We start from the raw sequence: 24238 nt of genomic DNA, 5'->3' as shown, positions 1-24238 counted from the left end.
TTAAATGAGAGGTGGAATCTCACGACTAAGTAACGAGAGCTCAGTTGTTGACCCTCAAAAGAGGCAGAGTCGTCCACATGCAATTGCCGTTTGCCGACGCAAGCATCACAGTCCCATCAGATATAAAAGTAATGGCCATGGAGAAGACCCTTTCCTCGCAAGATTCAACATACAGAAGAAGAGCGAGGAGACGGCCAACTGTGGACTCGTCCGAGGAGAAGATGCTACTCACCGTCGTGGTGGTTCTGCTGCTGACCGAGTGCGTGGCTGCGAGCGATGGCGATGGAGTTGCGGTGACACGACCGGAACGGGAGCTGGATATGATGTGTCCCTGCTATCCGTGCGGGCAACCATGCAGCATTCCGAGCCCCCCGCCGCCGCCGCCGCCTCCGCCACCGGCCTGCCCGCCGCCGCCGCTGCCACCATCGCCGCCATGCTACTCATGTGACAAGCCGCCAACGCCGCCGTGCTACTCGTGTTACACGCCGGGGAACGTGTACCCGGTGGATCCAGAATACCTTCTTTCGGGGGCTTGGCGGACTCATCACGGATGGTGGACGGGGATGATATCCTGTGGATTACTAGCGATGTTGTTTTAGAGCGACGATGATACGTATGTATCATCCATCGCAGATCTGTCCGTTTCCGTCTCTCCTCTCTGTCTCTCTGAATTGCAGAATTGTACCCTTCAATTCGAAGAAATCCTGCTTCCACAAGTTCATTGATTCGCGACTCGTCCTGTCTCTGTTCTTTATGATTGCCGGAAGAAGAAAACACATCTCGAACATGATGTGAAGAACAGAGGCCAAATCAGAGAGAAATATTATTATTTCTTCAACAAAATAAGGTATCTATAAAGAAAGACTAAAAAAAATCCAGAAAGCAGATTGTTTTTTCTCTCAATGTTAGAAAAAAAAAGGGATGTGACGTAAAGAATCTTCCTTTCTTTTCGTCTCCTCATTAATTCCGGAGCATATCGAGTCAAATGAAGCCTAATTGCTCGCATCATCAGAATAGTCTTTTCTACACTCTCATCTTCTTTCTTGTCTTCTCCGCTGGCTTCATATGGAGTTCCACAGTTTGCACTGCCGAGACAATACAACTACCTGCTTCATTTGACCATTCGTGCCTGTGAATTCTTATCCTAAACTAATTTAATGCAAATAAATAGTGAATCAGTGTAGAAAAGGAGCGAGTAATCACTTGAAGAGGTTACTCTCGTTTCTCTTTCACCAGTTTCCAAGCATAGAGATAGAGGAGTCCACGCTCCTTTCTCTGCTGTTTCTTTGATGACCAAATCCACCGGCAAACGACGAAAGCATGCAACCACCCCTCTCTCGCTCTCTCCTGGAAGGCACCTGTCATCAGTACAGTTCATGAAACTTGACCCCTGCCAAATGCTTACAACGTAGACGTTAGAATATTCTATCAACTCTTAGCTTCCGAGGGAAATAATTATGCAAATGATATTACCGGTATCATATGTTACATGCAAATAATTATGCATTAGAACACGTTAATTTGACAGAAGTTAATTCTTAGGACAAAACGATGAGCTCCGTCCCATAATATGCCGTCTCCTTTGTTTCTTCTTCCCTACCGCACCTCCACCTCACCTCATACAATGATGCTCTCCAAGCTCTTCCACGCCACCACCACTCTTTTGTTCCTTCTAATTCTCTTGTCGAATCCTCCGACGTCTGTCTCATGGGACACCACCACACCTCCGGAATGTCCGTATCCGTGCCTACCGCCACCGCCATCAGTCACAGACTCGCCGCCCACTCCGCCGAGCACATCGGAGTATGGAAACTACCCTCCGCCCCCGCCGCCGCCGCCACCTTACATCGACTTCCCTGTGCCTCCCCCTCCAAACCCAATCGTGCCTTGGTTCCCTTGGTACTACAATGCACCACCGTCGTCTTCCGCGGCTTGCAGTGGCTTCTCCTTCGTGTTTGTTTTAGTAGACATTGTCTTTTGTTGTTGAATTCCTTCACTCTGTTTACCCACAAAGTTTGAATTGTTCGTGTGAGAATGAGTAGATCTCCCTCTTGTCTTCTCTCTCCATTTGCAGTGATCTCTAGATAAAGTCTTACGGTAGTAAATGAATGACGAGAAGGGTTAGTTGGTGCTCGTCAAGTTTGACCAGAAGTGAAGCAAGGAGAAGGCGGGCACTTTTTCCTTGTTTCCTTCGATTATTATAGTGATCGATCCACCCATGTTGTAAATGGCAAGCATCCTTCTAACTGCATGTTCTATTTTATCGATTTGAATGCTTAATTAGATATACAAAACTAGAGTGGGTTGCTTATTATAGTTCTCGAGATCCAAGGATATGAAGCTTCGAATGTCCGCAAGTAACTTCATCAAAAGAACAAAAAAATGTTATATATATATATATATATATATATATATATATATATATATAGAGAGAGAGAGAGAGAGAGAGAGAGAGAGAGACCGTGCACGCAGTAAAAGTATCCTATTAATAACGATCTATACCATTTTTAACCTTAAGAATTGGTTATATATAAATATATATACCCATAGACAAATTCCTCAAAAAAAAAAAAGACAAATTCCTAAAAAAAAAAAGTCAAAACTTTTCTTTTTTTTAGTATATATTTTGAAAAAATAAGATTACTTTATTCGTGATCGTCTTTGTCTTGTTATGGCTACCTTAGTCGTATGAGCTGTTACCATCGTCACGAGGCCCTTGTTATTATTCTCATCGCTTCCATCCTATCGTGAAACTTCACCACCTCCATATGCCCCCTTAACCCCTTCTCATGGTCGCTATCTTTATTTTAGAGGTCTCTCCTCATAAACTCCAGCCTTGTCATTTTGAAGCATCCATCTCCAAAGTCGATTATTTTCCTATAATCACCCCTAACACTCTTTCATCGAGATTGATCACAACACGAGCCAAGAACCCAAGAGCATAATTATCTTAACGAGCGCTAAGGCGAAAAAAAAGTCATTGTCATGAGAGACGGGCTTCCAAAAATAAAAAAATAAAAAGCCCATGGTTGTTCCTCAACCAATCCATAAGAACATGGGAGCCATTAAATTGTGATGGGAAATATATACCTCGTTGCGAAGAATGACTTACGATCAAACTGTAGAGTGCACCAACAATTTTGAGAGAAACGGAATAAAAGAGTGAAGAGATATATAATTGATGACTGCAATGCTGGATGGCACACCAATTCAATTAAAAACCTATTTAAGATTTATTATGTTTTTGATGGTCCTCAATATTATTTATCAGACTCCTCCAATATTTAGCCATACACGTCGTAATCTCCTATTGCTTCCATCGTGTATGAATACATGGGAAATGAGATGGCGTGCGTATATAGAATTCAACTCCAAAATGTGCGCAAATCATGTCTGTTTAACAACCACCAACTCATTAACTTAAACGTTTGCTTACGCACGCCTCCTGCGTTGCCGACATTTTGACTCCCAAGCCAAACGATGTCTCATAGTTTCATGTCCATGTGCCGTGGTTTGACCTTTGGTTGTCACAAGTGGGGTGGGAGGGTTAATCGACACCATCTTATCTCTCATTCTTAATACACGACATAATATGTCTCGTTAAGGCCACGGAACAGTGGAACATGCATACACCACCATGATGTAAACGATGACGGAGTTCTAGCGTTTGCATTCGAAGTTCTACGGCCCACGTTGCGGTTCCACTGTCAGCATAGAGATCCTCCTTTGACATTTTCCAACTCTGGAACAGTCTCTCTTGGATCTCAATCGTCTTCCTCTTCACACGTAGCTTCCCCCCTTCCCATTCTACATAATAACCGGTCCTGCACCACATCCCTCTCATATTCCATACCTCAAGGAGGCTCTCCTCATGGCTTCTCCTGCCAAATCTCCTCTACCTCCTCCCTCATGCATCTCTCCTCGCTTTCTCCTCTCTCTTCTTATGCTTCTTCTTCTTCATGGCCCACGCAGCGCCTGCTCCATCAGAAGAGAGGTTCCCGCCGGTGACCGACCACCTGACGAGCTCCTCCGCCGAGTTCACCACACAGTTCATAGTGTCCCTTGGAGCAGCACGTTCAACTTCCTTCCGAGGGGAATCCCAGTACCGCCGTCGGCGCCGTCGAAGCGGCACAACTCCATTCCTAGTGATCGAATGCCCTCTCCTTGATGTACGCTTTTACTTCTTTCCGATCATCACCAGATAATTGACACTTGATATCATTTATGTCACTCGCTCCAAACTCTACAGGTTCGCTTTGATTTCTGTCGGCTCGATCATAAGATTGGAGACGGAGGACAATTTAGGTTGAGACTCGATGTATCATCAGAGGAGAAGTGGAATGATGCTACTGGCCAGGAGGCATAGCTAATAACTGCTCCACTATTGAGCATTGACTTCTAAAGCTTGTTGATGAAGATGATGGATGGATGAGTGATAGGACACCTTAACCAGTTGACCCGGCATGACATAGCAGCTTGTTCATACAGATTGGCCGATCATGCAAATGCTCTCCCGCCCACCAAACCAAGAATGTGGCTCATACGCATCTCAACGTCGCAACTTGATGCATTGCCATGATTCAGCTTTTTGAACTGAACACTCGGTTCCTGTAAACCTTTTCGGAGATGAAGAAGACACAGCTCAGTGTTTGACTGAGTTGAAAGTTAATTTCTTCTGTACCTAAAAAGATAACATGATCATTAGAAGTTGGGATTTGCTTTTGATACATGTTCTTCTCTCTTTCGATCGCGATCAGATGGCAGTGATCGATGAAGATCGCTACATCACGACCTTAAAAGTCTACATCTGTTGCATCTTACACAGATAGATACGGGTGCTGACTTCGTTGTTTCTATTGCATCACCATGGCGCAAATTAGTCAGTGCGTAGGTGTGCGAGTCAAAACACATGCTACAAATTCGGAACTCGATGTGGTTCCAGAATTAGGGTTTGCCTACTGTTGTGACCTAAAAGGAGGCCAACAACTACGTATGATTGTAAGTTTAACAAACAGCACATCAAAGTCAATGCGATGCCTATCAACTTAATTACCTCCGGCAGCAGCTGATGTGATGAGGTAGATTGACATCCTCCTGGGGAGGACAAGAATTCGAGAGCAGAGTAAATGTGAATCTGGCAAGCAGGTAGAACAAACGAGCACAGATTTCTTGGGGGATGGAGTTAAACATCACAGCCACTCCACAGGTTTAACCTAATGATTTGATGATATATAAGTAATTTTCCAACAATTTATATATGGAAAATTTCTAGTAATGTAAATCTCAGGTTAGCACCTCATTAATGTCGCTTCACTCTCTGTTTTAGCATGCTCTTTATCCTCTGATTTAGGACACCATGGATCATATTAAGATTAGTCTCCATTTTTTGTTGTGTAGACTCGAATTGCAAGCTTGAAAATTCAATGAAAATTATTTGCACCAATGACATGGTGACTTTTCATGAGTTTCACTGCAACTTCAAATATCAAAAGTAGATTTTGATTCGGTTCTAAATTACCATTTCTATTCTGGTTCTGGATTGATTCAATTTCGATTCGACTTTGGTTCGATCGAATCGATATCAGACTACATACATGTTCTTTTTTCTCCACAGGCGCATGCAACTTAGCATTTCATGCAAAGGCGCATGCAACTTTGCTGGGAATCGAGCATTCCACAAAGCAGCATCACATTCTGCATGCTTCAGTGCGTGTGGCAATGATTTCAAAGCCTATATTAATACTCCTAACCTCGAGAAGCCAAGCCTCCTCAGTACCACCTTCCTTTCTCTCTCTCTCTCTCTCTCTCTCTCTCTCTCTATATATATATATATATCTTTTGTTCTCCTTTTCCACACATGCTCATGGAAGAGTAACCATATGAAACCCTTCGTTAAAGACTGTAATGTGAGGATAGGGCGAGCTCAGGAAACGAGGAGGAATCCCTCAGATCTGCTTGTCTCAGTTGTGCCCAACACAGTCACGCTCATGTCCCTCCCTCCAAGGCTGCGAGAGAGAGAGAGAGAGAGAGAGAGAGAGAGAGAGGAGGAGGATGAGGCTTCAGCCGGAGACAGCAATTCGTGGTGTATGTTAGCTGATAAGGGTAATGGAGCCAAGCTTTGTTTGTGATTCCCCTTAAAGAATGGATTAAATCCATACTAAATCATTCCAAAAGTAGGGCATGATTGATCCAAGCTGGTGCTTGTAGCATATCAACAGAGGGCCCTCTTTGGAGAAGAAAAACACATCCTACTTTAGAGAAAGCATTTAAACCACTGGAGGCATTCTTAAACTATCATCACAAATATGATCCTTTATTGAAAGCATCTCAACTATTCCAGTCATGATGAAAACAGAGCATGTTTGCTGAAAGAGAATCACTTTAAATTGCATTTATTTGGTGAAAGAATAGCCTTCAAAATGGCTGACGTGAACGTGTGTTATTGTGACCGTGACGTTAATACTGTAACCCCTCAACGCTAAGTGCTAATTGCTACCACAATTGTGATGATGATGCTTGCGACATCCCAAAGCGAAGAAACTAACTGATACTTCACTTCTACATTTCCTAATAGGCAAGTTGGAATCTTCTACGGAAATCGCGCCATTAAATACTTAGGCGTGGTAGTTTAGAATCATGCCCAGTGACATATGTGTTCGTGATAAATATCTTTGGATCTGGTTGATCTTTAATTGGATTAGATAGAGATCTTTAACAAGTGAGTAGGATTGGCTTGTGTGTCGTCATTCAACCAAGAACAGTGAGAAGCAGATATTCGAAACAGCCACCTCATTCCACAGATTTGGGATTGAAAACAACACAGAAGGGCATAATACAACACCGGGAAAGTGAAGTAGCAACTCGATCTCACCCCCCAACACAAAGCTACTGCTACATAAAGACAGAGAACGGAAGCAGTTGATCCATTACGAAGCAGAGACGAATCTTCTTCAGACTCTGAGCAAATAGACACTGAGCTCAGTGCTGCCATGGCCGTCGGGGTTCATCATGTAGAAGGCCTCCGAGTCTTTGGACCCGACCACTCTCTCAAACCTTGCTCTCATGTACATGACGTCCCTGTCGGTGCTGCCGGCACCGCTTCCGACGCCCGGGATCACCCCGGCCCCCATCGACACCGGCTCCACGGCCCTCAGCAACTTCCAGTCGGCCGGTCCGCAGTTGCGCTGCACCGCGTAGCCGCACTTCTTCCCGTTGATGTACGACCGCCAGAGCGGCTCCTCCACTAGCCTCGTCGACGCCGCCTTCCCTCCGCCGCCACTTCTGGCCTTGCGGTCGCACTCGAGAGCGATCCTGACCAGGCCCGACGCCATCTCGCGCACGAGCGTACTCGTGGGCGTCGCGAGCTCGACGAGCACCACCGGGCACGACTTGCTGTCCGTCTGGAAGGCGAGGCGGACGTACCCGCGCCGGTACCCGTAGAGCGTCCCCGTGACGTAGACTCCAAGCCCTGTCGATCGGTTCCGGCGACCGGAAGCTGCGGCCGCCAGAACCGACAGAAGCCTCGACACGGCAGTCTCCGACGCCCAAGCTCTCTTCGGCGCTGCAGCAGCAACAGAGGCGGTCGGCGTGGCGCTACTCTGGTATTTCTTGTAAGTGTAGTATGAGGAGGAAAACAAACCGAGACCTGCGTTCTCTTCAACCTCATCCCACTCCTTCCTCTCTGATACTCCTCCTCCTTCCTTCGGTGACCTCCTTATCCTCCACTGGAAGTGTCTTCTAGACGAGGAGGAGGAGGAGTCACGGAAAGTGGTTCTTCCCATGTTGATGATCTTCATCAAGGACTGCTGTCCTGGAGGAGTAAGTAGCAGCGCGAGTAGTGAAAGCTAGCGAGAGGAAGAGAAGAATAAAGGAAGACGGGGCTCCTTTTTTTTTCTCTGACTTGGCGAGCTCATTTATGAGCGAGTGCATTATGTCATGCAAATGCGTGCCGCCCTCTTAAGGCTGGGGATCGTCGCCATAATTCTGACAAAAGCGAGGGCCGGTGGCCAGCTCCCACCTAACGGCAAGAGCATATGAGAAGAGGCGTTGGGAGACCAAAGAAGACGAGATAGATGTAAAAGTAGTCAATCTGGTGGGAACCCTGACTGCTCCCAAGCTTCCCAATCTCCTGCAGATGAGAGTAGAAGAGAAAATGGCTTGCTTGAGTTGCCACAGTCGGCTCCAGGCCGACTCAACTGGGACGTCAGCATGCAAGCTTTACTGCCAAGTCGAGCACCGAGGCACTGGCTGTAGCTATCACCATCCGAGCGTCTGATGGTTTCTTATAGCAAATACGTCTCGGCCGTCAGTATCGACGTAAAGTTCATATGCTGTCCACCGTAGTCTCACACGTCTCGAACTGTTCGTTTGACAAGGACTTCATGTGATCACCAGGGACATCACACGGTTGTCCCGCCGGTCCCGAGTCTAGAAGGTTCGAGCGTACGAGAAATAATTATCATGAATGAAATAAATCATTATAATTAGAATTTATTTTTTAAATATCTTGTATATATATTGAAGTATTTTTGAGCTAAAGAGGATTCTTTTTAAGGTTTTCAGAAAGCATTAAAGAAAATATCTAAATTTTTTAGATTTATATAAAATATTATGCAAGAGAATTATATTTAAATGATGATAACTCAAAAACATTATAATTAATTGTATATTATTAATAATTTAATTTATGATGATAACTCGTTGATGTCGATGATATATTCTCTATTTATTATTTTGTTTTTCTGTTCCAGTCACCGATGGCACAATCAAAACACACGAATTTGACAGTTTTGAGGCTGGAAAGAAAATTTTGGACGGCACTTTGTCATCCTATCGGCCGCGGTGAGCGCACCGGAAAATCACCGTACTCACACTTCATGGGCTATATATATAGGCTTCTGTTATCCGCCAACATTTGGCTTGGCCCAGTTTGGTGTAAACGATGAGCCCGTCGGGAATCCGCTCACTGCCGGTGATTACAAGAACGGAACACTCGAATGATTTCATTCGTTGTTGAATAATTACATGGAACAAACTCGTCGCATGGCAGGATCGTCTGAGTCTCTCATAACAGGAGACACATACATGATTGTGATAGAAACACCCCACGTCAGGATCACTGTTCTCTTAATAAATCGTTGCAGTCCTCCAAACCGATCCGCTTGCGCACACCATTTCCTCCTCGCATCGATTTGGGTCTCCGGCGGAGGCGGCGAAAGCATTAGGGTTCCCGATGGCTCTCTCAGGGCGTCTCAGATCTGCTCTCCCCTTCTTCAGAAAGATCGTTGCGGTCGAATCGCCGGCCCTCTGCGTTCGATCGGCCGCTGATCTGACCTTTGTAAGCCCTAAGTTGGTAACAGATGTAATCGCGATCTGTGTTGCCATTTAGCTGTTCCACATCTTATTCTTTTGGCTTTCCCGTGATCCATTCTTTGCGCTTTTGGTTTGCGGTTGTCGAATCTAGTTTCGGTCGGAAAGATCGAGATTAATTCGCCCCGTAGTCTTATTTGTTATTTCTTGAATCGGGCGTCGGTGTGCTTTGACCGTGGAGTTAACGAGCGAATCTTTGCCTTTCTTGCAGGGGTTGAAGACCTTTGCAACCCAAGCAAAACCAATTACAAATGTTAAGGTAAAGGTCACACCTCGATACAATTTTAGAATGTTTTTGTTATATCACTAACGCTTACCTTTTCTTTTATCTTCTTGGTGTAATGTTTTTAAGTAGCATTAGCTCAATTTTGACGAATGCATCCATTTCTCGGAACTGCTATATCAGTGATCTGATCTGATGCATCTGTATTTTCGGTGCATTCCACGGCTTGCTTATTGAATGAGCATAGAGAGAATTGCAGATTGTTGTGGGATTATAGTTGAATATGTCTTCTGTGTATTTCAGAGCTCATTTAAATATTAGTTGATTAATGCACCATGTATCTTGCTGAAAACTTTGCTTGTGGAAGTATTGTCTTAGGTTACATTATCTATCTATCGAGTGACACCAATCATATATAGAATGCCACACTTGGCTCAATGGGAGCAGGTCAATATTCACTGACAATAACACTTCTCTGCATCTTCATGGGGCCAGAAACTCCAGAGATGTCATTCTTGAAAAATTAAATCCTAGTCGAGGATGTGAAACCAATTTCTAAAACTAAAAAGTTACCTACATAGGTAAAACTGAAACTTTAAGAGGATTACTTGACTTCCTTGAGTAGATAACATGCAGATGCATTAAATTATCTTTCATAGGTGTTAGATGGCAAAGACAATAATACAACTAATTAAGCAAAGGGGCCCCTTGTTTGATTGGTTTCTAAGTCTCCATTGGCTGAAGAATCTATCTTGTCTCTCTATTTTTGGGGCATCCGATTGTCTTCCTGGTTTTGAAAGATAATCCACCTAACTTTCTCTACTTTACGTATGGCTACATAGGTTATACAGCTGTTGGTGTATCTCTATTCGATGCCAATACATATACTTTGATATCTGTGACTGTACAAATTAGTTAGTTATTCTTCTCAGCAATTTTTGCTGTATTTTAGAAACGTCCTGGCAGTATGGTATGTGTATTCTATTCTATTCTATTCAATAATGAAACACATGATAGATAAATTGTATCTGTACATCATATGAATGAGCATGTGTGCTATTTAATTATGCCTTCAAGAAATAAATGCATATTCAGAGAAATGGAAGTGAGGAACAACTGAATCAAGAGGAGACAGGGTGGACAATGTTAGTGTTTTATCAAGAAGAAAAGTGTACATTCTTAGTATAACCAAAGAACTCAAATACTTATGATCCTAGAAGAACATAATCATCAGTGATTTCATATTTTGAGTTACAAACCATTTTTAATTGTGGGTTTCTTAATTAAAGGGAGAAAGGAGGATTGATTTTTTTAGGAGGAGATACTGAAGAATAATTTATCTGGATTTTTATGTATTTTTAAATTATAGTTTTCTCCCAGTGTGTGAATATCTCCTGATACTTGCAATATTTCCTTATGTTAGTTTCAGATGAGGTTTATTTTCTGTATGGACTTTCAATTAGTGTTTTATATTGAAATTACAGGTGCCTTTATCACTATTTGGAGGTTCAGGAAATTATGCATCTGCTCTATTTCTTGCTGCCTCCAAGGCAAATACATTGGACAAAGTTGAATCTGAGATTCTCGACTTGGTAGAGGCTTCAAAAAGGAGTCCTTTGTTTTCACAGTTCATCGAGGATTTATCAGTGCCTAGGGAAACACGTGTGAGGGCTGTGCAACAAATTTTTTCTGATGTTGGCTTTTCTGATGTCACTAAGAATTTTTTGGGTATCAACTCTTTTCCTTGGAAATTGTTCTTGAATATATTATACTATAAGGACATCTATGTTGGACATGACAACAGCACTCAGTTTTTATTTAGAAGTTAACTGTTTTAATACCGGTGTCAAAGCCTGCCATTCTGAAATATTGTTTTATGTTCATGATATTGATTTATTCTATAAGGACATCTATGTTGGACTTGACAATACAATTGGTCATGATATTGTTTTATGTCTGTCATTCTGAAATATGCATCCCCTCAACTTTTGAATCTTTTATATTTAGAAGTTACCTGGTATAATATTAGCACCAAATACTTGCAAGTTGTTTGTTATTGCAGATTAATTCTTCTATTTTTTGGTTAACTGAAAATTGTGTTCATGTGCTAGAATATTGACTATGTTGATGAAGGCAGTTGTCTTTTCTTTTTTATGAATCTTACTTCTGACCTTTTTTTTCTTAAATTATACAAGCTGTCTTGGCTGATAATGGAAGACTCAGCTATATTGAATCCATTGCTAAGAGGTTTGTTGAGTTGACTATGGCGCAGAGGGGAGAGGTGAAAGTCATTGTCACAACAGTTATTGTAAGTGTTCTGCTTTGAATCATAACTTGCATATGTACCAACCAATTAGAAGTCCATTGTTAAGAAATTGCAGATGATGTGAAGCAAGTTTAGAGACATTATATCTGTTCTTTAGTTAGATATTAAACATGTTATATTTGATTATTCATTGTATGCATGGAAACATATTTGTCAATATCATGGCTCCTTTGCTTTAAGATAAGTTGATATAATAAAGAATGCTGTAGAATCTCTCCATTGTTGTCTTCTGATCGCTAGTTTTATGGCTTAGGTGACACTAAATTGTTGTACTCAAAATTTCTAATAAATTTTATGGCTTACTGACATTGAGGTATTTCATACATAAAATCTTATAGCAATTTGTCATTTAGGATCAACAATTTTACACTTAAAGAAAATGCAAGTTTGATTCTTGTAGCATGATCTAATTTTCTGACATGCTTAGTGTGTTGCCAGATTGATATTAGTTCATCCAAGAAATTTTTGGAAATATCTAATCAAGTGGTAGAAATAATCTTTTATTATTATTGACTTTTTCTTTTTTTTTTATGGTTGTTACTTCACATGTTAATTTTATATAGTAATTACCATTCATAAACTAAGTTTTATGTTTCAGAATTGTACTTTTTGGTTTATGTGCCATTGGTAAATTTTTTTTTGTATCAGGTTGACCCTTTGGGACCAGAAGTAGATATATAAAACTGCCAGAAATCAATATTTGCAACTAACTCTATGCCAGTTACTTAATATTTTTAAATTAATATTTTATCAATCATTTAGTCATTTATGTGTTTTACATTTTCTTCATCAGCCACTTCCTGCAGAAGAGGAGAAGGAACTTAACCAAACTTTGCAAGAGATTTTAGGACAAGGGAAATCGATCAGAATTGAACAAAAGGTACTTTTTTGTGCCACTGTATTCAGCTGTTAATGCTTCAATAGTATTATATTATATATGTAAAAGAGGAAAGAAGAGACGATGAGGAAAAAAATAAGAAAGAGAATGAAAAGAGAACTGGTGAGTTTTGCTATTGGGATCATGGGATTTTTTTTTAAATAAATAATGCTTTTAAGTTGTACTGGGCATGACATCACATTTGATTTGTGTGACATCCTTTTGTGATTTTCGTTGTCTAAAGAAATTTGGATCTTGGATATTCATTATGGATGTCTGTTGAACTGTAGCAGATATGCAAATAATTTTAGTCACTCGCGGTTAGCGAGTACTACAATTTTACACATTTGACATTCTGTTTTTTGGCTAATGATCTTACATTCATATTTCTTCCCTGAGAGGAGAGCAAGAAAGAGTCACCATGGATGTACTTGTCTATCTGCCAGTGACTAAATAGGTAGAAAGTGCACAAGGCATTTAGAAAAAACTTTCAAGTGGGTGTACTGATGGGAAGTTTCGACCATGCTCTGTTGTCCCTTCGGTTAACTGGAAAGTTCCTATTCTAAATAATGCTTTCCATTTAAGACTGTCAGATGATCATGGTTACTATCAACCTTACTGTTGTTTGCCTTCATAACTTTCTTTTTTTCCTTGCTTATGCTATCTCAATAGGCTTTTTTCCGATGACTTTGGACCCTCATTTGTTGTTGTTTGTACAGATTGATCCCAGCATTCTTGGAGGAATGGTGGTGGAATTTGACCAGAAGGTTTTTGATATGTCCATAAAGACAAGGGCCAAGCAAATGGAAAAGTTCTTGAGGGAACCAATTAACTTTGACAATTTCTAGTGGCTCCGAGATGCAGCAGCTAGTAACAACCTTCGCTTCTGCTACTGTTTTGTGGTTTGTTGCTTTAAATAAAATATTCATACTCTTTTGTAGCTCCTTGCATTGCAAGGCCAATGCCTGCCAAAAATTCCATAATTTTTCGCCTGTCTGTGTCTGAAATGATGAAGCATATTTTACTTCATGGAAAATTTGCATTTTACATGATTGTCCGCTTGAGGTCATAAAGTATTGCTGGTGTGTTCCCCCATTGACATCCTACTGACAGGCTGCAATTATTGGCGTTGTAATACTGTCCAAGTGACTATTAGTGAAGAGATCATGTAATTATCAAGCTAGCCATGGTTTTATGGCAGAAGGGCTCGAAAAATACTGATTACATGGTTTGCTATCTCTTGCTTTAGTGGTAGTCGTTAATAACCTTTGCAAGTATTAGATGCATGCACTAGAGGAAGTGAAACTAAATGGCAGCTAGGAAATCACAATATTTAGGTGCGGATTGTGGCAAACATGGTAAGCTGGTGAAATTAAAAGAGGAACTACATAGTTTCCCTGATGGCTTGACTTACTGTTGCTGGTTGTTAAATTTGGTTCATAGAATGTCTATGAAGTTTTTGCCCGTATGTTGAAACATATTTTCAGATATCAGTAAACTGTTGAGTGGGATGTGAATACATCTTTTGCTGGTTGAAGAGGAACTACATAGTTTCCCTGATGGCTTGACTTACTGTTGCTGGTTGTTAAATTTGGTTCATCGAATGTCTATGAAGTTTTTGCCCGTATGTTGAAACATATTTTCAGATATCAGTAAACTGTTGAGTGGGATATGAATACATCTTTTGCTGGTTGGGTGGTACAAAATTTGTTCATTAAGAACAATGATACTTGAACTTGCCTGCGGCTAGAGAAGAGAGAGCGAGCGAGAGAGAGAGTACTCTGATCCCTGGATATAGTTCCTTCCTGTGACAAGTTAAGAGCTTCAGAAGCAAGCTCGGCGTCATGCATACCGATTTTTGTTGTGCCATGTGAGTTTCGAGAGCCGTTAGATCTTTCCTTATGCCCCCGCATCCACCGTTCGTTCATCATAAATATACATATTTGAGATGGGACTTCAATCAACCATACTCTTAAAGAATCAAATTTGTTACCGTTGATGGAATTAGGGGAGCGACGCCGGTGGTGATGGGGTGCTAAAAAGGACAATACACGGACGATCCAAGGTGTCGCCGGTTGAATCTCGTATTTTGATGATGAAACCAATTGATAGTTGTGTTTATGTTTTAATCTGCGTTTTGAGTGACGCAGGATGCTTCGATCAGGATGAGACAATTAAAGCAGAAAAAATCATGTTGGGCTGGAGGAACATGTCAGAAGATTAGACGTTGGGCCGGTGAATCGGTCGACGTATCGACAGAAGGCTTCGGGCCGTGGATTCGGGCATCAGGCCAAGAAGAGCGGGCATTGCGCTAAGGATATCGGAGTTGCGGAGTCAACTGGCCGATTGGGTAATAAGCTGCAGAAGAGGACGATGCGCCGAAGAATCGGATGAAGTGTCGAGGGACCAATGACATGCCGGACAACTTGATTAATGCTTAGTATTAATTGTCTAGATCGAAGTTTGTTTAACATGTGCAGGATTAACTACGATGGTAGTAAGACATACAGTAGAAGTTGCGCCAGAGTCAAGACCATGATCATGTTGGGGGTTCGAGAGTTCGACGGAAGTCCGGACGGTTGTCGGAGGTTCTGTGGGAACAAATCCGAGAAGTCCAGGAGTTTGCCAAAGAAGCTCGTTAGAACTCACCAAGTGGATCGTCGCAAGTCCAGGAGTTTGCCGGAAGTCCGCCGGAGCATCGCCAAGGGTTCGTCGGATGATTCGCCGGAAGTTCTTCGGAAGCTCACCGGAAGAAGCGATTGACGCACCGGAGTAAGTTGTAGTAAATGTCTTAAGAAATATCGTAGTTAGCATGTAGATTAAGCTAGGAATGGGAGATGATCTCATTAACTTAATCTGGGGGCAATTGGGTCCTTGATAGACCCAAATTAGGCCGAATGGATAAGCCCATTCGGACCCAGATTTCCTGGCCGGCGGTGGCACCGTTTGGGTAGACGGTGGCACCACCCAGGAGCTCAGTCTCCGAGGAAAGCTGGGTGGTTCAATCGCCCAGTCAGGCAGTGGCATCGCTTGGGCTCAGTCTCCGAGCGAGACTGGGCGGTGGCACCGTCTGGGTCGACGGTGGCACCACCCAAGAGCTCAGTCTCTCAGGAAAGCTGGGTGGTTCAATCACCCAGTCAGGTAATAGCACCACTTGGGCTCAGTCTCCGAGCGAGACTGGGCGGTGGAACCGCTCCAATCAGGCAGTGGCATCGCTAGAGCTCGGTCTTCAAGCTCTGTTAGGCGGTCGTACCGCCTAGTCTGGAGGTAATACCGCGAGGACCCCGGAAATCCGGGAGATGACATTTTTGAGCTCCAAATTCAAACCAGTTTGGGGCCTATATAAACCCCACCCTTTCCTGCATGATAGGGCACCGAAAATCCAATCTTACTCTGTGATTTTTAGAGCTCAAAAGTGTTGTAAAGGCTAGAAGTTCTCATCCCTCTTTTCTTCCAAGTTGTGATCTTTCAAGAGAGGAGAGAAAATTCTGTAAGAGTTGTCTCCTAAGCCCATAAAAAAGAGTGAAACTGTAAAAGGGTGGTTGGCCTTCGCTTATTGAAGGAAGGCCTCTAGTGGACATCGGTGACCTCATCGGAGGAGGAAGCCAAAAGTGGATGTAGGTCAAGATTGACCGAACCACTCTAAATCTTGGTTTACATTTACTTTATGTTTTCTATCTTAACTGCCTCCATAGTTTTACTTTAACTACACTTCGCCTAATCTAAGTTAAAGTAATTTTCGAATCGGCTTTCATATCGAAATCGCTTTTATCGTAGGAACTCATATTTCGGTTTGCAATTACATTCTGTTCTCTATCTTAACTGCAAACTGCCTCTATATCTTTACTTTAACTGCATCTCGCTTGATCACAAGTTAAAGTGATTATCGAAATCGTTTTTATCGTACAAACGTCGTTTTAAATCATCGAAAGTTTTTCACTGTACTAATTACGCCCCCCCCTCTTAGTGCTCTTGATCGTAACATCGTCGACATTCGTAGGTCCCTCCCCTCTTGACGAGCAATCTCGAGGTACGACATGTCTCTTCTGTTCCTTCTTCTTTCTTGTTTTCCTAGATCTTTCGGTAGGATTTTATGTGCTAGGATGTCAATCTCCTTGATAGTATTCTTGTTGACACAATGCGTAGTATTTGTTTTTATATTGTCTTTTCTCTTTTGTTTTCCGATTCTTGATCGTCCATTTTCTTCGATGACCTCTGTGAGTTGGGGTTTTTTTCCGTCTCCGTGTGGTGGAGTCTCGTTTGTTTTCTTCTTCACACGTCCGATGATGGAGTCGTCGGAATCTTTTCGGCTTCGTACAACTTTTTTTTACCTTTTCTTATTTTAATTTATTTCCGTGTCGATCTAATACCTCATCGGACTAATGTTTGCAAATACTCATCACATTTATAAGGTTTTATTTTAAATATATATATAAAGTTAAAAAAATTCTTAGAGTAATTTTAGATTGCTAACGTAAGCTAGGTAATTACAAATTATATTACAAAGTGAATAAACTGAAAGGTAAATATATAATATGGAAGGTATGAGAGAAAAATATTGCTAATGTTTTGATGGCTTTGAGATGGCTTTGAAGTCGAGCAGCTCTAAGATGGAAGTATTATATTCCCGAGGTGGAAGTATTGTTCTTTTGAGATATTACCGGTACGAAGACAAAAGTCGGAGGAGGTTTCTCGATCCTATCCCTTTCATACTCAACTTAATAATTTGATATCCCTAAACGTGAGTTCGAGTAGTTGAAAGGAGAGAATCCTCTCTTCTTTTTCTGTTTAGATTATATTTTTATAAAGTTTGTGATGTACTTCATTGCCATAAACGAAGAGAAAAGAGTTTAGAATTGTCTTTCTTATCATGATAGATGAGAAAAAAATTGTAATTATCTTTAAAGATGTGATTGCTTTGATAATGAATGATAAGGAAACTTGTGATGAGAAGAGAGTTTAGAATTGTCATTATCTTTAAAGATATGATTACTTCGTTATCATAAACGAAGAGAAGAGAGTTTAGAATTGTCTTTCTTATCATAATGGATGAGAAAAAAATTTGTAATTATCTTTAAAGATGTGATTGCTTTTGTAATGAATGATAAAGAAACTTGTGATGAGAAGAGAGTTTAGAATTGTCATTATCTTTAAAGATGTGATTACTTCATTATCGTAAACGAAGAGAAGAGAGTTTATAATTGTCTTTCTTATCATAATGGACGAGAAAAAAATTTGTAATTATCTTTAAAGATGTGATTGCTTTCATAATGAATGATAAAGAAACTTGTGATGAGAAGAGAGTTTAGAATTATCATTATCTTTAAAGATGTGATTACTTCGTTATCGTAAACGAAGAGTATGAGAGTTTATAATTGTCTTTTATCATAATGGACGAGAAAAAAATTTGTAATTATCTTTAAAGATGTGATTGCTTTCATAATGAATGATAAAGAAACTTGTGATGAGAAGAGAGTTTAGAATTATCATTATCTTTAAAGATGTGATTACTTCCTTATCATAAACGAAGAGAAGAGAGTTTAGAATTATCTTTTTTATCATAATGGATGAGAAAAAAATTTATAATTATCTTTAAAGATGTGATTGCTTTCATAATGAATTATAAGGAAACTTGTGATGATATTTCTTTTCATAATAGAAGGTTTATGTTTTCCTATTTTAAATATTCATTCATGGGTAGATCGTGACTTAGATCTCAATTATCACGTGTTAATTCATCAATTGATAGTAGATTTCCTATTAGAACGAATTAGCTCTGAAACGTAATACCGACAGGCCGTAGTGTCCAGACAGTTTCAAGGTTCATGTCGATGAAAACTGATACAGGCAGCCCCTTTTTTACCCAGGCTTGAGACTGGTGTTGGCAACGTTAGGAATTAGCATTGAAATCCCACTACAGTAAGTTCTACAAAGAAATTATTATTATTGCTATTATTATCGCATAATCCATCTAAACAAATCTATATGAGTCATCAATATCGTCTGGATTCTGGAATCCGGATGTTCCTTTTTTTCTTTGGATTAAATCAGATTCTCACACACACGATGTGATGTATGTTGAAACTAGGATTATTACTCAGATGGATTAGTACTTGTTACCAACCATTGTTGGTGCCTTAGTAGAGTACATTGCAAGGATCCTACAAAGGAGAGTGCCATGGAATTCTGAGCAACCTGAAGACTCATGTAAAGTCAGTGAGAACGCTTGTCCAGTATGAGACTGACCCAAAACAAAATGCTTCTTGATGATGGAAAGTGATGTGATGGATTGAACTTAGTATCTAACTATGTTGTTAATGCATGATCTAGACTCATCTACATGTGCTCAGTCTTGCAATTTTGATCATCCCATATCATACATAACATTGCTTCTGTAGTGAATTCTACTTTAGGATGGTTCTGCTGCAATGTTTTGAGGACTGCTACCATTATTGCTACTCGGATAATTGAAGGAGATGGAAAGGGGTGGTTCAACGTGGACAAGATAAAAGTGCGTCGGAGCTAAAGCTTTTGTCTCGAAGCTGAAGTGGTCTATAGAATTCACATGTGATTATCTGATAGTATAAGGCAAACGTGCTGCTTTAACTTCTCCTCCGTCTTACGTCCCTCCGAGACAATGCAGTTGCTTTCACTCACAGTAGCATCATCCTTCGTGAAGAAATCAAAAGTACTTATTGGTCAACAAAAGTAAATTCTACTTTGCTAGATGCAGAGCGTCCAGTAAATTCTTCGTATAAATTCTACTTTATATGAGAAAATAAAAAATCGTTCAACATCTGCATTAACATCGATATAAATATAGAACAATATCGTTTGACAATTACATTAACACTGATATATATGTAGAGCGATGAAAGGATTATTTGACGAGAGATAGTGTCGGAACTGATACGATAGCTGGGAGAGCGACGGAAGCTTCGATGACCCTAGTTTCGAGTCGAAGTTAGGATCCGCCTAATGGGTTAACGATGAGACGACTATCATCTTTGCCATAGATGCTATTACGGCCACCACCATCTGTGTTTACGTTGATATAATTGCCACTAGGTAACTGCATCAGCGTCAACGTAGATGCAGAGCAGTACGGGGTGAAGGGCGATGAGATCGATGATGCGCTTCTTGTGGAGGCAAGTGGTATTGTGGTGAGAGTGAACCTTATCGTCGTCACAGAAGCGACCAGGCAACTACGTTGGTGTTAACGCCAATGACACTATTGTTCACCACCACCGACATCGTTCGTCACCAAACATTAAAATTATATTTTTATTTTTATATTTTCGTTAATAAAATTGACGATATATGGACTTAGATATTTTATTTTCGTAACTATAAATATATCAATGTAACTTTTTAAAGTATATAGACCAAAATATTAAAGGTATTATAAGGGATAATATATAATTAATACCTATCTACTCGGATTATTGAAGGAGACGGAAAGGGATGGTTCAACGTGGCCAAAAGAAAAGGGCATCGGAGCTAAAGCTTCTGTCCCGAAGCTGAAGTGGTCTATAGAATTCACATTTGATTATCTGATAGGATAAGGCAAACGTGCTGCTTTGACTTCTCCTCCGTCTTTACGTCCCTCAAGACAATTCGTGAAGAAAGCAACTGCTTTCACTCACAGTAGCATCATCCTTCGTGAAGAAATCAAGAGTACTTATTGGTCAACAAATGTAAAATCTACTTTACTTGATGCAGAGCGTCCAGTAAATTCTTTGAAGAAACAAAGGATAGCTTGGTATTTATATTAGCATTAATGCAGATGTAGAGTGATGTTTCTTGACAATTGCACCAGCATCGGTGCAGAGCGGTAAAAGGGTTAGTCAGCGAGAGATGGTGCTAGAACCGACGCAATAGTTGAGGGAATGATAGGAGCTCCGATTATCCTAGTTTCAGATCGAGACTAAGATCTGTCTAACGGGTTAGCATCGAGATGGTCATCATCTATGTCATAGACGCTACTGTTGTTTCCACAATCTGTATTGATGCCGACGCAGTTGCAGCTTGATAATTATGTCAGCATCGTTGCAGTAGTGCGAGACGGGTAGTGATGAGATCGGTGGCACACTTTTTATGGAGGCAAGTGGCATCGCGGTGAGAATGAACTTTATCGTCATTGGAGGCAGTTAAGCAACTACGTCGACGTCGATGACAGCGAATGTCAAAATTTAAATTATATTTTTACTTTTTATTTTTATGTTTATGTCAGTAAAACTAAAGTCGTTAGAACAAATAAACTTAGATGTTTCATTTTCGTAATTTTCGTAATTATAAGGATGTTGATATAACTTTTTAAAATATACGGATCGAGATATTAAAGATAGCTAATTAGGCCCTATAAAGTATTTCTTCCTTTGAATTTCTCATAAAATACCAAAATGTCCCCTAAATAAACTATGACCGGGTGGAAAAAATAAGAAGAATATTTGGAGCGGTATATGGAAAATTCGAAAAAAGAAATATTTTACGGAAAAATATGAAAAGATGGGACTTTTCTTGGGATTAGTCCATTACAACTTACAAGCTCAACAACAAGCAAGCAAATACCTACAATTTCGATGCAGTCGCTTTCTCTTCTTTTCTTGTTCGGTAATGTTATGTTTCTGACTTCCCGTGAGTCGTAATCTTATGCTGTTAACAAAAACATCTTGATCTTATCTTTGGTTTGAACATTCATCCACATTTGTCCATGCACATGCGTTCATATTTCAGGTGATTAACTCGCGTGTGAACTTTGGACAATAGTTTTGTCAGCTCGTTTATGTTGTGCTCGTGGATCTCACTCTGTCAAGTCAACAACGTTCATTGTGGTTGACCCGTGATTGAACGTCAATCGTTGGCCACGGTTGATGATGTCAAATCTTGCCGATGAGTATTTTTCATGGAAAACGTATTTGATTGGTTGATTTCTGTGAGCAATTCATTTATTTTCCTTTTCTTACTATAAAAATAAATAATTTAGGATCTTTTGGGGGCTTCACCCTTTCTTGCCATGGCATGCATGTCAACCATCGAATATTTACTCTTATTTTGTCTCTTTAAATATTTCGTTTACAAATAATTTAGAGCTTAGAGGATGAGATTTCAACTCTCAATCTAGCATACGTGAATTCGTCATCATCTAATATTTTAGATGTGTCTCTCTAAATAATTTTTTTTTGTCTTTTTTTCGATGAATTCTCGGAAAAAAATCATTGGAAAATAATGTAAAATTTATTTCAAAATTATAAAAATTAGAAAGATATTCCAGAAGGCATAAAAATATATAATCCAAGTCCTTATTGTTAAAATAAGATTTACTTATATATAAATATTTTGATTCTTCGAAAATAATTGGAAGACATTCTAATACAACAATGTATTTTTAGTTTAAGCATCATTTAAATTATAAAAATAGTGTCAATTTATTTTCAAATTTCTAGTTTATTTTATGGCCAATATTGTACCAAAAAAATATATTAAAGGTTTGAATTTTATTTTTTAAACATACCTTTTTAATAATTATTTAAAGTTATGTAAATAAAATTTTTGATGTCAGTTGAAATTCAAACCAATTTGAATTTTATTGAACCCAACTTGAAGAAATCTAACTAAGCCTAGCAAAGACAAAGACATGAAAATGATGGAAAAAAGATTTCTCATCTTTTGAGGAGTAAAATAAGAAATAAAAAAAAACCCTCTGCCAAAAAAGGAAATATTAGATGCTATTCGGGAAAAAAAAACATTCCTCATGAAATCGTCATTTTTCATGTTTGTCTTGATAAAAATATTATTTTACAGAAAAATGATTTGGAGCATTTTGTCCATTACCAGCAGATGTTGCTCCTGAATCCGAGCCGGCCACCGAAGCAGACTTTTCAACAGATTTAAGTGTCGCCACGCGGTCGCCCACTCGTTAGTCTGTGGTGACTCGGAGGGCGACGACGGTTGTGCGATGCTTCTTCGCTTTTGCGCTTTCCCCCACCGGCGGACGCACGTTTTGCACTTGCACCACGTGATCCGTTCCCAAATTCGTTTCGTAATCGTCATTATATAGCCACATGCATCTATATTTTGTTTAACGACCAATATATTCCCATCTCTCGTCCCGGGCGTTCCAATCTGCACGGTGTGATCGGACCCACACCGTCCCCCGATGCTTGTGTGTCATGAGGAAGAGGTGGACCCACACGAAACGCGGTTGTTCTCCCTCCTTTATAAGACACCGGCGAGCAGCGAGTGTTGTGCTGCGCCTCCCCTTTCTCCCTCCCCTCCGTGCTAAGTCCTCCGAACTCCGGTAGAGATGAATGGCGCAGGTGATGCCGGAGCTAAGATGGAAAGGAAGACGGTGGAGAAGAACAGGCGAATGCACATGAAGAGGTTGTGCATGAGGCTCGCCTCTCTCATCCCGAAAGAGTACGCCACCAACTCCAAGGTACCGACTGCTCCTCTCTAATGATTGTTTCCCCTGTTCTTCTTCTTCTTCTTCTTCAAGACGGATGAACGCAAATGTTATTGCAGGACATGTTGAGCCAAGTAGATCACTTGGATCAGGCGACCTCCTACATCAAGGACCTTCAAGGAAGGATCGAAAGGATGAAGCTGAGTGGGGGTATCAGGACGAGCGCGGAGGGAACTAACAAGGACGTCGACAGAGAAATGACGACGGAGTTCAGGTTGCCGGTGGTGGAAGTGAGGCACCAGGATCTCAACCTGGAGGTGGTTCTGATAAGTGGGCTGGAGAAGAGGTTCAAGTTCCACCAGGTGATCAGTGTCCTCGAGGAGGAAGGAGCAGAAGTTCTCAACGCCAACTTCTCTGTTGTGGGTGAAATGATCTTCCACACCATCCATTCCCAAGTAATCGCCGTCTCTGCTCTTTACTGTTTGCTTGCATAGTTCGCATGCTTAATGCCAATTACTCGGAACTTAATGGTCAACCATGCATTTAACACATGAAGTTTCACGATCCAACCGTTGACTCCCGAGACAGTGATTAGCAAGTAATTCAATCTCAAAACGTAAAGAACTTTCTAATCTCCGACTCCTCTGTTCACTTATGCAGGCAATCAGCCCCAGACTTGGCTTGGAGGCATCGAGGGTCTCTGAGAGATTGAAGGAATTGATCCGATGAGCTCTTGGGGTGTCGCATCTAACTCAGCTGGAAAATTCCCCTTTTATTCCTATGGAATACGGAGAGTGAATCCGCCTTTAATATAGAATATGGGCATACATCCATGGGGGTGTCTAAAAGGAGAAGAAAGCAAAAAGAGAAGTGAAGCTGTTCTTGTAGTGTTGGGTTGACTTTAGTATTGCTCAACCCGCAGTGGTTTCTCTTTACATCTCTGCTTCTAATAGGAAACCCCAAAATGTAGTGGACTGCGGCAATGAGCAGTGGATTTGATTAGGAAGGCTGATTAATTATGATTATGATTACTGTTAA

At 40.7% G+C, this 24238-nt stretch overlaps 4 protein-coding genes and 1 long non-coding RNA gene across 6 annotated transcripts; 4 read left to right on the top strand and 1 right to left on the bottom strand.

The window, feature by feature from the left end:
* Positions 1–131: 131 nt before the first annotated feature.
* On the top strand, positions 132–599 carry LOC103974151 (formin-like protein 8). Its single transcript, XM_009388915.3, has one exon. The coding sequence runs from the start codon at positions 132–134 to the stop codon at positions 597–599; it is 468 nt and encodes a 155-aa protein (XP_009387190.2).
* A 3163-nt stretch (positions 600–3762) lies between these two features.
* On the top strand, positions 3763–4729 carry LOC135606549 (uncharacterized). Its single transcript, XR_010484851.1, has 2 exons — positions 3763–4169; positions 4250–4729. It is a non-coding gene; the product is annotated as an uncharacterized LOC135606549 (long non-coding RNA).
* Positions 4730–6778: 2049 nt separating this feature from the next.
* On the bottom strand, positions 6779–8344 carry LOC135606548 (protein MIZU-KUSSEI 1-like). 2 transcript variants are annotated; one of them, XM_065097580.1, is made up of 2 exons: positions 7646–8344; positions 6779–7561 (listed from the first exon to the last, which is right to left on the bottom strand). In XM_065097580.1, exons 1-2 carry the CDS (start codon positions 7794–7796, stop codon positions 6951–6953), a joined length of 762 nt encoding a protein of 253 aa, XP_064953652.1. In that variant the 5' UTR covers positions 7797–8344; the 3' UTR covers positions 6779–6950. The 2 variants fall into 2 exon arrangements, with proteins under 2 accessions (XP_064953652.1, XP_064953651.1); XM_065097579.1 differs by having other exon boundaries at positions 6779–8343.
* An 805-nt stretch (positions 8345–9149) lies between these two features.
* Positions 9150–13844, top strand: LOC103979251 (ATP synthase subunit O, mitochondrial). Its single transcript, XM_009395328.3, has 6 exons — positions 9150–9337; positions 9581–9628; positions 11077–11320; positions 11788–11900; positions 12712–12798; positions 13515–13844. The coding sequence occupies exons 1-6, from the start codon at positions 9233–9235 to the stop codon at positions 13641–13643; spliced, it is 726 nt and encodes a 241-aa protein (XP_009393603.2). The 5' UTR covers positions 9150–9232; the 3' UTR covers positions 13644–13844.
* A 9186-nt stretch (positions 13845–23030) lies between these two features.
* Positions 23031–24238, top strand: LOC135607959 (transcription factor bHLH162-like). Its single transcript, XM_065100278.1, has 3 exons — positions 23031–23233; positions 23320–23655; positions 23861–24238. Exons 1-3 carry the CDS (start codon positions 23102–23104, stop codon positions 23927–23929), a joined length of 537 nt encoding a protein of 178 aa, XP_064956350.1. The 5' UTR covers positions 23031–23101; the 3' UTR covers positions 23930–24238.

The sequence above is a fragment of the Musa acuminata genome, chromosome BXJ2-3 (assembly GCF_036884655.1).
Source record: "Musa acuminata AAA Group cultivar baxijiao chromosome BXJ2-3, Cavendish_Baxijiao_AAA, whole genome shotgun sequence".
NCBI classification, from domain to species: domain Eukaryota; kingdom Viridiplantae; phylum Streptophyta; class Magnoliopsida; order Zingiberales; family Musaceae; genus Musa; species Musa acuminata.
The sequence above is the reverse complement of the archived record's forward strand: the minus strand, read 5'-3'. Positions and strand labels throughout refer to the sequence as shown.

What these genes read in the sequence shown, in the direction of transcription:
- LOC135607959 (XM_065100278.1), top strand. Translation starts at nt 23,102, where the DNA reads ATGAATGGCGCAGGTGATGCCGGAGCTAAGATGGAAAGGAAGACGGTG. An exon ending in AGTACGCCACCAACTCCAAG is followed by an intron (nt 23,234 to 23,319) that starts GTACCGACTGCT and finishes ATGTTATTGCAG; the next exon opens with GACATGTTGAGCCAAGTAGA. An exon ending in TCCACACCATCCATTCCCAA is followed by an intron (nt 23,656 to 23,860) that starts GTAATCGCCGTC and finishes TCACTTATGCAG; the next exon opens with GCAATCAGCCCCAGACTTGG.
- LOC103979251 (XM_009395328.3), top strand. Translation starts at nt 9,233, where the DNA reads ATGGCTCTCTCAGGGCGTCTCAGATCTGCTCTCCCCTTCTTCAGAAAG. An exon ending in AACCAATTACAAATGTTAAG is followed by an intron (nt 9,629 to 11,076) that starts GTAAAGGTCACA and finishes TTGAAATTACAG; the next exon opens with GTGCCTTTATCACTATTTGG. An exon ending in TGTCACTAAGAATTTTTTGG is followed by an intron (nt 11,321 to 11,787) that starts GTATCAACTCTT and finishes AAATTATACAAG; the next exon opens with CTGTCTTGGCTGATAATGGA.
- LOC135606548 (XM_065097579.1), bottom strand. Translation starts at nt 7,796, where the DNA reads ATGAAGATCATCAACATGGGAAGAACCACTTTCCGTGACTCCTCCTCC.
- LOC103974151 (XM_009388915.3), top strand. Translation starts at nt 132, where the DNA reads ATGGCCATGGAGAAGACCCTTTCCTCGCAAGATTCAACATACAGAAGA.